Below are 14,299 nucleotides of genomic sequence, written 5' to 3'. Positions count from 1 at the left end.
AATATAAAATAAAATCATATTTAATTATTATATCAATTTAAAATCCTCTTAAAATGAAAATGATTAATGTTGTCTTGGCGACTGGCCGAAATTAAGATTTCTTTTATTTCAAGCAAATACAATTATATGATTTTAGTTTTAGTTACCGCTACAGTCCTCTTTAGAACATCAGTTTAAGTGATGAACACCAAATAAATCAGTGTTATGAAATGTGACCCTGGACCACAAAACCAGTCATGAGGGTCAAGTTTTTGAAATTGACAATTTATACATCATCTGAAAGCTGAATAAATAATCTTTCCATTGATGTATGGTTTGTAAGGAGGACAATATTTGGCTGAGATACAACTATTTGAAAATCTGGAATCTGAGGGTGCCTTTTAATCACCTTTAAAGTTGTCCAAATGAAGTACTTAGAAATGGATATTACTAATCAAAAATGAAGTTTTGATATATTTACAGTAGGAAATGTAGCTTCATATATTCATAGAACATGATCTTTACTTAATATCCTAATGATTTTTATCAAAAAAGAAAAATGGATAATTTTGACCCATACAATGTATTGTTGGCTATTGCTACAAATATACCTGTGTTACTTCTGACTGATTGGTCACACATATCGCTCCAAAGAGACGGTGGATACCTTGTATTTGGTGTTGGCGGGGATGTTGGTCTTCCAGCGGATGGTGTAATATCTGGAGTCGGTGATCTTCTGGTTCTTGGCGAGCGAGTTGTCGGCCCAGCTGACTTTGACAGTGTCCTGGCTGAGGACGGTGGCCTGAACGCCCACCGGGGGCAGCATGGGTGTGGGGTCAGGTGCTGGGGTGTATGGGTTATTAAAGAGTTCATAAAAATCAATATCAGGGTCTATGGGGTCTGACAGCAGAGTAATAAATGAAGAAAAAAATATGCAAGGGTTGATCAGGGTTAGACAAAAAATGGATTAATGGTTCAGTGGTGAATGAGTAAGAGGAAAAATGAATGAAAAAGAGAAAGAGAGATATTATTAGAATTAAAAAGCTCCATATTTAATTTAAAACAGTATATACATGTATGCAAAAACATTGATTATAATTGGCCTCAAATGGACAATTTCTATTACAAGTCACGGATCATGTTGCAGCATTTAAAGACTTACAGAAAAATACAAGAAATAATACAAGTTTCATACAGTTTAACCTCTAAGGTCAGTATCTGCACCAATTACCACAGAAAATAATTTCAACTCATTTCTCAGATTGTAAAAAGACAAAAAACAAGTACATAGTGATGCACTTACAATGGACATGTGTGGTGCTTGCTGGCTAAATCATCCTTTTAAGCGTTTTGAGCAGTAATAATAATAATAATAATAATAATATAATAATACAAAAAACAAAAATACAAAAATATTAAAACAAAAAAAAACAAAAACCCAAAAAAAAAACAACAAAACGTATAAAATAATAAAAAATAATATTTATAATAGTATTTAAAAAATAAATATTATAACATTGTTCAATAATAATAATTATTCAAAATATTTTTTACTTTATTTGATTTACAGAAATACAAAAAAGACAAAAATATCAAAATATATCACTATTGCAATAATACTATTTTACTGTAAAAGAAAAAAAAATTGTTGTATTTATAAAAGTAATGATAATACTAATAATATTAATAATTCTAAAATAATTATTAAATCAGTATTTAATAATAATAATTATTATTATTATTCAAAGTGTTTTTACATAATTTGATTTATAAAAATATAAAAAAATGTAAAATATAAAAATATATTACTATTGAAATAGTACTATTTTACTTTTAAATAAATAAAATAGTACAGTTTATGATATTATTTAATGATAGTAATGATAATAATAATAGTTTTAAAACTATAATAATAATTATCTGTCCTTTTACAGTGTTTTTTGCTAATTTAAGAGGGCAAATCCAAATGATCCTGTAATTAACAGCATGTTGCTGATCAATAGAGCTCTGAACATTTAATTAAGATGCACCTGGAATTGCTATTGATTTTTCTGTGAAAATATCCACTGATTTTGTTGTCGTCAACAACAAGAACAGAAGACGCAGGCTCAGCTGAAAACAGCTATAAATGATCGCAGCAAACAAGCTCAAACGTTCATCCTCAACTCATTTCTGGGTCATTTTGTGCTCCAGCTCAGGAAACTCGAGAAAAGTTACGTGAAGCCTGGGAAGAGTGGGATCTGACGCGAATCTCGACCTGACAGGACGGCAGGGGGTCTGGAAACCTCTAACAGCGGCGTTCGGCTGTCTGACACATCTGACGTAAAGCCAGTGAAAGAGAGACGTGACACCTGTAGGTTCGGATGTGTGTCCCAGAACAGAGGGGGGCAGACGGATGCGTGGTATCTGTCACCACACATTTAACACACGCACGCACGAGCGAGGAAGAGATTGTAGTTTCTCTTCACTACAAAACAACATCAGACTGACTTCTAGAGCTTCTAGTGTTTCTAGTGCAAACACACAAACATGTCTGATGCTAGATATAAGAGAGACACAGTTTAGCATGTTATATTTAAATTGTGATTTATACATCATCTAAAAGCTAATAAATAATCTTTCCATTGATGTATGATTTGTTTGAGATACAACTATATGAAAATCTTGATGTTATTACAAACCAGTATGATTGATTGTTTTGAGATACAAACTATTTGAAAAATCTGGAATATGAGGGGTGCAAAAAAATCTAAATATTGAGAAAATTGCCTTTAAAGTTGTTCAAATGAAGTTCTTAGCAATGCATATATATGCATGATATATTTACAGTAAGAAATTTACAAAATATCTTCATGGAACATGATCTTTATAAAATATCATGATGATTTTTGGCATAAAAGAAAAAAATATAATTCTGACCCATACAATGCATTGTTGGCTATTGCGTCAAATACAGCTGTGATACTAAAAATAAATGGTTTTGTGCTCCAGGGTCACATATATGCTTCAAAATAACATGCAGTGTGTATTTCTGTCTTCTGATCCTGTCTGAATGTAATTGTGAAAGCTGGCACAATAAAAACCTCAAACTATGGCACAGTCCGTGTGTTTGTGTGTCTTACCGGATTGAGGTCTGGTCGTGGCGCTGTTGTAGATGGGAATGCCTTCGCCCATGTTGTTGAACGCCTTGAGGGTGATGACGTAATGGGAACTGGGATCTGGAGTGGAAAAGATGAATAAAAAGTGTAAAAGCGTCTGTAAACACAGCTACTGTCAGCAGAAGACTGGCTGTTTGTGGCGTTACACCCACCGAGGTCATCGATGCTGTAGAAGCGCTGCTTGTAATCCAGAGTGACCGTGTGGGCGTGAGGGCTGCCGATCCCGTAGCCGATCTTATAACCTCGCACTAAAATGTCCTGGTTTTCTGGAGGAGTCCAGCTCACCACGATTCGGTTCACCAGCGGACGAACATGAAGAGAACTCGGCACTCCTGGAACCTGAGACTCTGTAATACACACAAGCTAGAACATGCTCATCTTTGACAATTTTGATATTTCATATGATTTGATATTTTAAAAATATAAATGTAAACAATAAATAAAATAAAATCTTATTTAAAAAGTATTTTGTGTGTATATATATATATATATATATATATATATATATATATATATATATATATATATATATATATATACAGTACAGGTCAAAAAGTTTGGAAAACATTACTATTTTTAATGTTTTTGAAAGAAGTTTCTTCTGCTCATCAAGCCTGCATTTATTTGATCAAAAAATACAGAAAAAAAAAAAAAACAGTAATATTGTGAAAAAATATTATTACAACTTAAAATAATAGTTTTCTATTTGAATATACTTTAAAAAAAAAATAATTTATTCCTGTGATGCAAAGCTGAATTTTTTCAGCATCATTACTCCAGCCTTCAGTGTCACATGTAACATCCAGTCTATCACATGATCATTTAGAAATCATTCTAATATTCTGATTTATTATGAGTGTTGGAAAGCAGTTCTGCTGTCTAATATATTTGATGAATAAAAGGTTAAAAAGAACTGCATTTATTCAAAAAATAAAATAAAATTCTAATAATATATATTCTAATAATATATTTTCTTTACTATCACTTTTTATCAATTTAACACATCCTTTGCTGAATAAAAAAAGTATGATGGATTTTATTTAAAATAAAAAGAAAGAAAAAAAAAATTACTGACCCCAAATTACTGACCAGTAGTGTATATTGTTATTACAAAATATATTTATATTTTAAAAAACATAGTTTCTTTTTTTTTTTTTTTTTTTACTTTCTATTCATCAAAGTATCCTAAAAAAGTATCACATGTCTCTGAAAAAATATTAAGCAGCAGAACAACTGTTTCCATCTTTGATAATGAATCATCATATTAGAATGATTTCTAAAGGATCATGTGATAATGATCCTAAAAATTCAGCTTGCAATCACAGAAATAAATGATAATTTAAAGTATAATACATTTAAAAACAATTATTTTAAATTGTAATAATATTTACACAATATTACATTTTTTTTTTCTGGTATTTTTGATCAAATAAATGCAGGCTTGATGAGCAGAAGAAACTTCTTTCAAAAACATTAAAAATAGTAATGTATCCAAACTTTTGACCTGTACTGTATCTATATGCATACACATATACACACACACACACACACACACACACACACACACACACACACACACACACACACACACACACACACACACCACACACACACACACATATATATATATATTTTTTTTTTTCAAAATTAAATTAGACACTACACAAACTAAAAAAATGAATTACAATTTGTTAAAGAAAAAAAAAAAAAAAAACTAAATTTTTTAGGACCATTATGATTATTTGTATTTTGGCATTTTTTTTTCATGACAATTATACATATTCTCAAATACCAGGTAAATAATAAAAAATAAGTTCAATAAACAATAATTAAAAAAATAAAATAAAGGTAAAAAATTTAATCGAAACAGTATTTGTTTCATCCATCTATCCAAGTATTTTTATTTTTATTTATTTTAAACCTCAAAAACATATGAGTGGAAATGTGAACATATAAAACAATTTTTCTTATTTTATTTTGATTTTAACTTATTAACCTTATTCTTATATATATATATATATATACACATACATACATACATACACACAAACACACATATATAAATACATACATATTATAATAATTAAATAAATAAAAATAAACATATATATTGGATATATTATTTTATTTTAACTTAACCTTATTCTTATCCATACACACGCACACACAAAAATACATACATATAATAATAATAATAATAAAAAAAAAATATATATATATATATCTCAAATACTAGTTGTTTTTTATTAATAATAAAAAAAACAAGTATAACATTTTATTAAAATGAACAAATATATATATATATATTCTAAATATTATTTAACTTTAATATGTATTCAGATATTTTTATTTTAATATATTTAAAACCACAAATAACACTTAAGAATGAAATTTAAAGTACGCAGAGAAAATTGTCTTGACAATGTAGCAGACAAACCCCCAACAGAGACTATCACTGCTGACATGACATCAGTCAAGGTTCTCTTTCAAGCACAGACACACTGAGAGGACCGTCAGAAAACTATTTCAAAATAAAGCATCAAATGAATGTTTACAGCATTGGAGCTCAGGTGGAGTGTAGCGCCGAGCTAAACAGCAGCTTTTAAGCACAAATTCATTAGCGTATAGTGAGCTAACTGCTGTAAGAGCAGAGAAAGCCATTTGTATTTGTTTTGGCCAAGCTCAAAAGCAAAACTTGTGTAAACGGATCCACGGACAGCCTCGTTTTATTAGTGAAACGCTATTTGAATTCATCTTAGGGGCCAGTGCTAATGCCTGCTCTCATTTATAAGCAATGCCGCTAATTTCCGACAAAACCTTTTGGATTTAGAGTCATTAAATTGACTCATTATTTCAAACACTGGCCTATTTGTGGGGCTAATTCAAGTAGGAGCGGATGAAGCGGAGGCATTAGCGCTTGAGAGAGATGCTTTGGTCTGGCTGTCACAGAGCTTTTCCCATTTTAGCAGATGGAAATGAGCCCAAAGAGGGTTTGAACGCACACACACACACACACACACACACACACACACACACACACACACACACACACACACACACACACACACACACACACACACACACACAGTGCCGGGGTCCTTCCATACATCCAGTTGCTTCTGAAAAAACAAACTATTAATCCAACTTAGTTGTCTAAATCAGCAGAAATGCCTCTGTGTCTGTTTGTTCCCTTAATTTCAGAGTTCCTGCTGCTCTTTGATGAGGATGGAAGGGAAAAACGCACAATAAACGTCCCTCTCGCAACAAACCAGCAGCTTCCTTCAAAACAGAAATATGACTTTCAATTACTGGCTGAATCTCAAAAGGAAATGTCTGGGTCCTCATAATAGTAATAATAAATTATAATTTATATAACAAAAACAAAATCTATTTTTGACCATAAGGATTATTTTCATTGTGATAACTGAACACATTAAATTCTAGATTAAATTAAGTTCTGATGATCACATGCAACTCACACTATTTATTTAAATAATCAATAAATATAATGAATGCAGTAAATAATACCGTGACGTATAATAAAAACAACTGCACTTAAATGATGAATCAACATTTTTTCCTATTACAGTAACAAAATTATGGGCAATATGTGCTTAATTGTATTTATTTGTGCTTAATTGTTAAACTGGCCCTAAAATGGCCATATATACACATATAATTTATTATTATTTTGCTCATAATTTTGGGTGAAATGAATGACCCAGAATGTTCTTGACAAAATACAAAAAACAGCCCTAAAATAGATCTTTTTTAATTTTAAAAAACAGCCCTAAAATAGATATTTTTTAAATTATTATTTTCTTCTTCATTTTGGATTGAAATTAATGACCCAGAATGTTCTTGACAAAAAGCAAAAAAAATGCTGGTAAAATTAATGGCCCAGAAAAGGCTGTAATGGTCCTCAAAAAGAACTTAATATTTTCATACAAATTATAATTGACTATAATTTTTCTGTTTATTTTGTGGTGAAATTAATGTTCTCAGAATGTTCTTGACTAAATAAATAAATGAATGGCCCCAAAAATGGCCATAACTGCCTGAAAATATTTATTTTGCTAATATAATATTTTATTATGCAACATTTAAAAACTATTTAATGTGATATTTTTTCTCTTTGATTTTGGGGTTAAGTGAATGACCCAAAATGTTCCTTACATGCATTCGTTTACGCTAACAGTGAATGAAGGTGGTGGATCTAGACCTAACACCACAGCTGTGGCAGTAACCTAACAGCTCAGACAGGATTATCTGAGTAATCACATCAGCCTGAAATCAATTGAATTTACTGTAACAGACTCAGCAGCCATGCGCCAGTGTAAAGTTTTCTTCTTATGGCATTCGGAGTCTTTAAACGGACACATTAATCCAAATAATTCAAAGGCTTTTCATTTAACAGTAGAAGTGCATTAAACAAATGCCATTTTCCCAGGATTCCCTCTCCACCAGAAGAGCGTTTAACAGACTCCTCCAGTGGAAGGACGAGTGAATTATGCAGCGGCTCTTTCAGTATTGATGAAGTCTACCGTTTGATCCGTGAGAAATAACGCCATTCGTTCAAGTTCTTCTCTTCCTGAACAAACACATCTGACACACACACACACACAGAGATACACCAGCAGGAAGCTCCGGGGGAGAAAGTCCAAGTGAAGGATGAAAAGAGGCATGTTTGTTTACCGTCCAGGTCGTTCTCGAAGGTTTCGGCTGCGATCCACTCGGTTGTGGGTCCGGTTCCGTTCACTGTGGAGGCCGACACTCTCACAGTGTACACCTTTCCCTTCTCCAGACCGAAGACAACAAAACCAGCATCCATGTCACGATCCGGTGAATTAAATACGCAAACTATGTGTGACATAAGTGGCAGTTCTCTTGACTCAGCAACCTAAACACTATTCTTAAGATTGAAGAATACAGCTTTTTTTTTTTTTCTACGTTTCATGAGAAAAAAATGGGTTTTTGCCAATTTCTAAGTGGTTCTCACTGGTTCACGTCGAAAGATATGCTAGATATGACTTGAGTCCCTTCTAGTAAGTCTGAGAGATTTTTGTCACCATTAATTATTTTATTCTGTAGAAGTGTTGTTATCATTAACTAAAACAATTAAAAATAGTGTTTTTTTAGATATTGAAATAAAAAACAAATATTAGATTAAAAATATATATTTTAATTAAGTTAAATCATTTTTTAAAAATGTTTTTAAAACCAAAAAACCTCATTAAAATATCTGAAATTAAATAAATTATAAATATTACATGGGAAAATGTTTTGAAAAGAAAATAAATGTATTGAAGCTATATAGAAATATAAAAAAATAATAAAAATGACAAAAGCAAATACAAATCACTAAATAAAGCTGAAATAAAATATAAATATTAGATGAAAATCTAAGTTTAAAAACTTGAACGAAAATGAGAAATGGTGTCTTGGCAACTAACTGAAATAAAAATAAGTTTTTAAAACTGAAATAAAATCAGCTATTAGCTAAAAATAAAAAAAGCTAGTTAGAAATAATAAAATAATAACAAAACTAATACATAAAACATTTTATTTACAATAAAATAATGCTGTATAAAACAACAACAACTAAACGCAGAAATTAAATAAAATATAAATATCAGATGAAAAATCGAAATTCTGAAATTGTTATATAATTAAAATTAGAAATGTTAACAGAAATAAAAATAAGCTGCAGTTCTTACATTAATAAAAAATATTAAAGCTATATAGAGATAAAAAAACTAATAAAAATGACAAAAGCACATAAAAAATACTAAAAGCTGAAATAAAATATAAATAAATGTAAGCAACTTAAAAATAAGAAATGTTTCACTGGAAAATACAGAAATAAAAATAAGTCTACTGCTAAAACTAAAACAAAATAAATAAATAATAAAATAAAAAATAAGAAATTAAAGCCATACAGAAATATTTTTTAATCAAAAAATACAAATACAAAAGCACATAAAATTACTAAAATTAAAATAATGGAAATGATCATTCAACTAGGAATAAAAACTACAGTCGTACAAAAACAAAAGTAAAAGAGTGTTCTGTAGGGATGAGGGTTCGTCGTACCGTCAATGAGCTGGAAGAGCTGTGTGGTTGAGATCTCTATTGCGTCTGCTCTCCTGAGTCCTTTCCGGTAGCGTAATTTATACCCCGTCAGCTCTCCGTTCAGGGTACCAGGGGGAGGCGGCTGCCAGCGGACCATGATGCTCTGGGGCGTAAAACAGGACACACAGTGAGTTTAGAGACGGAGAAAAGCCATTTCAGCGAGAGTCGAGTCTCAAAAGTTAGTGGATTTTAATTAAGCAGCGGAGCGCATTATATAAACGTCTAGAGGTCTGCAGTTCTTCAGGTGCGCCTGCAAAGAGTGTGTCAGCCAGAGAGCTGTCAGAGCCAATGCTGTCATGTGTCATGAGTTAATTTCAGAACGACAGCTGAGAGGAGCAAAGCCTTCAGGCTACGCAATAATGAATGAAGAAAAAACCCAAGTATGCTCCATGAAACAGGAGACGATCCAGGATCAGTTCTGACTGCCAGATGCCTCTTCCACATTACAGTCCTGACGCTGGGAAGCATGCACATCAAAGCACACACACTCTCTGCATTTGGCCGGTTCTGATAATGAATCATTAACTTCTGTTTTGGGAAGTAACTAATGAGTAATTAATGATTTTAACAGACTTAAAGTAACTTATTACAGGCTTTTACAGAAACGTATCATGGCCAAAATGTCATTGATTGGATGCACCTCGCAAGGACTGTCAAGAACATGTCCGAGTCACATCACCCTAAAACTATAAGAATTAAGATATTACATTTTGCATAAAGAAAAATCGGTCTTCTAGTTACTTTTGGGACCATTAAGATTTAGGGTTTGCAGTGTGTTGTCATTTTTAATGACAATGAAGCACAATTTCTCCCATATTCTAATTACTCCATGTATTCCATATTCTAATAGTTCCTTGTTTGGAACTATTTTCGTTAACCAAACCGAGCGAGAACAGTCAACATTGACAATTTTGTACTGTAGCCTATATGAACTACTTCTGAACTGAAGTGAGCTGGATGATGACTGAAACACTGAATTCAATGAACTGCCTTTAACTGAAAATTGAGTGTTTACTATTGTCCTTCTGCATTATTGACACACTACTTTCCTATTTAATACTGTAAAGCTACTTTGACAATCTGTATCTTTAAAAGCGCTTGTACACATAAAGGTGACTTGATGACTCGTTTGAACTCTTATATAAAATCAATGACAAATTTGCTATCGTGGTTTCAGGGAAAAGTTCACTCTTAGTCATGTTGCTACATTCATCATCAGCAGAGCACTCGACTAATAAAAGAGGATCTTACCGTTGAGTTCAGGACCTCCAGAGTGAGGTTCTGCGGCGGGGCGCTCGGCACTGAAACACACAACAGGTTTATTATTGAGAACTCCACTCAAATGATTGCTTTATCCACCGAGACTTCATTCAAAGACTGGTGACGGATGTTTATTTTTGGATGTGGCCGTGGGTGCTTTTTTTTTACATCATTCTGCTTTTTGTTCTGTCTCTTGTTCTATCAAATGAGCACTGGAGGATTACGCTCGCGGCGGAGACAGTAGCAGCCGTTGTTTATGTGTGTTTGTGCGCATGCCAGCATCAACGGCTCGTTTTAATAAAACACTTCATTATATTATTAACACTTGTGTGTTCTCCGGCGTGGAGTGAGCGTGTATGATTATAACACCACCTGTCACGCGCTCACTGTCTTCCCGGAGGTCTTTCTGTGACAGTCTCGCTCACATCCCACAGAGACCAGAGCGTGAGAGAGTCAAAATATGGCCAGCTCCCTACACAGACAACATTTTAAGGCGTCATAGTCTCACTGTCACAAAAGTCAGGACGCGTAATTATGTTGCCCTCATTTTGCATTTAAATTAACTTTATTGCTTTTTAGTTTAGTTCTTCACCAAATTGATTTCACATGTGACTGAACGCAGCGATAAATTGAAAAAAAAATAAAAATAAATAAATGGTGAGTAAACATTTTGTACTTCTGATATAAGTATAATTCATCCAGTTGTGAAAAATCTCTATTTTAAAAAAATTATTTAAACTAAAAAGCTGCCAATTTTAAGCAATATTTATTATCATGCATATTAGAGTATCACATAAATAAATAATATTTTGACACAGAATATTTTTATATTTTGACAATATTTTGACACAAATAATATTTCTGACACACTTTAATTGGAAAGAAAATGGTTAGAGAATATATCAACATGTTCATATATTTATAATTAATCCAATGCTAAAAATTCTCTAAAAAATACATTTTCAAAACACTAAAAAAAATATATATTTTCTTTAGTTTACGTTTATATGCATATTAAAGTATAATATAGCTAATTACAATTATTTAAATAGAAATATTTTATTTAAATAAAATACTATAAATAAATACTTTTATATTTTTCTTTAATTTATAATAAATTACATTATAGTTAATTTTTTTTAATTTAAAATGAATTCAATAAAACATTTTTTAGATACATTTTATTCTCACTTCTGTAGAAATGGTCTGCAGAGAGGAGCTGTACTGAGATATTAACCAAATAAATCTTAATCATATGAAAATAAAATTGAAACAATAAAAATAACATTTACAGTAATTATTTATAATATAATAAATATTGTATATATTTATCAATACAATTTTAAATACATTAATATTAGTTAAATAAATAAACGCATAAATAAATAATATAATTAAACACATTTCAAGATCTTTTCAAGCCTTGAATAAACTATATTCAGCCACCACTTTGAGCATTGTAATTTCTAACATTAATTTTTTTTTTATGAGTGGTCCGAGGAATAGTTTGGAGAGGTGTGGTACTCAAATAATTAATCAAATAAATCTCAGTCAGATTAACTGACAAGTTGATATTTTGTCCATAGCTGAGAAAACACAGATGCACTTGTTTTGTGTTGTTTCATAGTCAAGAGAGCCACAAAACCCAACCGCTTCCCTGAACCAATGAAAAACATTTGCCTTCCTGTGTGCTCATTATTTTGCTTTAAGACTGCACTAAAGCGATCATGTTAGCATGTCACTTACACCAGTCTTGTGACAACACTGACACAAAAACATGCTCATGAATACTAAGATCAAATCACTGACAAATCTGAGTGAACGTCACATCTTCATCTAAACAGAGGCACTTTTAAGTGCTATTTGAAGTCCAAGTCAAGGCCGAGAGAGAAAATCAAACCGGCAGTGAAGGCAAATTAAGTCAGGAGGTTGAAAGTAACACGTCTGAGCGTCAGACTTCATGAAGCTCACCGTCAGACAGCGTCCGGACCACAACATCCTCGGTGGAGACGCCGGGGCCGTGTTTGTTGTACGCCACAACCCTGAAACTGTACTCTGTAAACTTCTTGAGGCCCGTCATGGTGTAGGACAGACCTGTGACCTCCATGTCCTGCAGAAAAAACACAAACATCAGTAACAGTAACCTGCGCTGCTTTTACTGTAGCATTTAAAGTCAACATAAAAACAAGCACAATCTTTACTACTATTTTCCACCCTCTCTCTGACAAAAATAAAACGGTCTGTTTCTGCTACTGTCTCTTTAAGACTTCTTCGTAACTGACGCCTGATATGGTTGTCTGACATCTTCACATAAAAATGCTGTGGTGCTATCATGATAAGTCATACTAGGGGTACTTTATTATATACTGTGCTACTGAATGAATACCATATTCATATATCATAGCATATTTATGGTAATCCAGTGTGGTATTACTATAATATGATGCACAAAAACAAACAACAAACATACATGTCCAAACAAGTGTGTCAAAAACATGCTATAACAGGGTAACATCATAGTAAATGCACACAGAATATATATAAAACATGGCACTATAATAGTAAATGTCCAAAAATCTACATAAAAAAACAGGATAAAATCATAGTAAATGGGCACAAAATATTTGTTTAAAAAAAGGTTTTACCATAGTAAATGGCCAAAAAACTATCTTTAAAACCCATGGTATTACAAAAGTAAATATGTAAAACTATATTGAGAAAAAATAAAAATAAATTACAACAACATGGTATCACAACAGTTAATGTGCAATAAACTGAAGCACAAAACATGAAGTTTAAAGAAAAGTAAAACAAACAAACAAAAAAAATTATATCTAAAATATATATATGTAAATATATATATATAATATATATATATATATATAGATATGTATAAATATGTAAAAAAAATGGTATAATAGTAATTAAAAATATATATATTGCCAAAATATTGTCAATATTGCCATTGTAAATGTACAAAAATATATGTAAAAAGGTATGATATTATAAAAGAAAATCTCCCAAAAACTAATTTAATACCATGTTTTAATTATATATAAAACACTGTATTACATGCATGATCACAGTAAATGTGCACAAAATAGGTGTACAAAAACAGTGTGTAAAAATATATGGAAAAACACAATATTATAATAGTAAACATACAAAAAACTAATATAAAAAAATAGAGTATTACCACAGTAAATGTGGTAAATAATAATAGTAAGTGTTCAAAAAATAATATCTATAAAACTACATAATTGTATAAAATGTATTAGAAACTGGTAATCCTATGGTATAAAAAAATCAAAACAAAATAAAATAATGCACAAACTATGATAGCATCACGGTACTTCTGTGTTAGTCTGCTATTCATCGGGTTAGGCCAAGTCACTGTATACTGAATATGCATACATGTAAACATGCATGACCATACTTTATGATATAATAATGAAGCTTTCTAAATGTCTCTGTCAGCTTTCATCCGTCCTCACCTGCTCCAAGTCTTGTCCCTTCTCGCTGTAGAAGAGTCTGTAGGTCTGGATCTCGCCGTTCCCAGTGCTGGGTCTCTCCCAGCTCAGCGTGACTGAGGCAGTGCTGACAGAGACCACCTGCAGATTCGGAGCCGGACCCGGGACCTGAACTGAGACACACAGGAGACGGTAGAACTTTTTAGGAAAAAATAAAATAAAACTGCATGAATACAAAAACCCTAAAGTTAATTTTTCGCTTTTTTGTAAAGTTTTAGGAGCAGGACGTGGAAGTAAAGC

At 31.7% G+C, this 14,299-nt stretch overlaps 1 protein-coding gene across 3 annotated transcripts in view; it reads right to left on the bottom strand.

Annotated features, from left to right (window-relative positions):
• LOC109097466 (neogenin) overlaps positions 1-14,299 on the bottom strand; it is a 123,426-nt gene that overhangs the window by 12,637 nt on the left and 96,490 nt on the right. For 2 of the 3 annotated variants that reach the window (XM_042753660.1, XM_042753658.1), the window contains exons 10-17: positions 14,024-14,172; positions 12,501-12,639; positions 10,521-10,570; positions 9,233-9,372; positions 7,833-7,945; positions 3,290-3,484; positions 3,102-3,197; positions 647-879 (exon numbers count right to left, since the gene is read on the bottom strand). In XM_042753660.1, the coding sequence (XP_042609594.1) occupies positions 647-879; positions 3,102-3,197; positions 3,290-3,484; positions 7,833-7,945; positions 9,233-9,372; positions 10,521-10,570; positions 12,501-12,639; positions 14,024-14,172 (1,115 nt within the window). The remainder of the gene's footprint in view (positions 1-646; positions 880-3,101; positions 3,198-3,289; positions 3,485-7,832; positions 7,946-9,232; positions 9,373-10,520; positions 10,571-12,500; positions 12,640-14,023; positions 14,173-14,299) is intronic. The other variant, XM_042753659.1, reaches the window with a different exon arrangement.

Source organism: Cyprinus carpio, chromosome B25, assembly GCF_018340385.1.
Source record: "Cyprinus carpio isolate SPL01 chromosome B25, ASM1834038v1, whole genome shotgun sequence".
NCBI classification, from domain to species: domain Eukaryota; kingdom Metazoa; phylum Chordata; class Actinopteri; order Cypriniformes; family Cyprinidae; genus Cyprinus; species Cyprinus carpio.
Note: the sequence above shows the minus strand (reverse complement) of the source record. Positions and strands in the feature narration are given on the sequence as shown.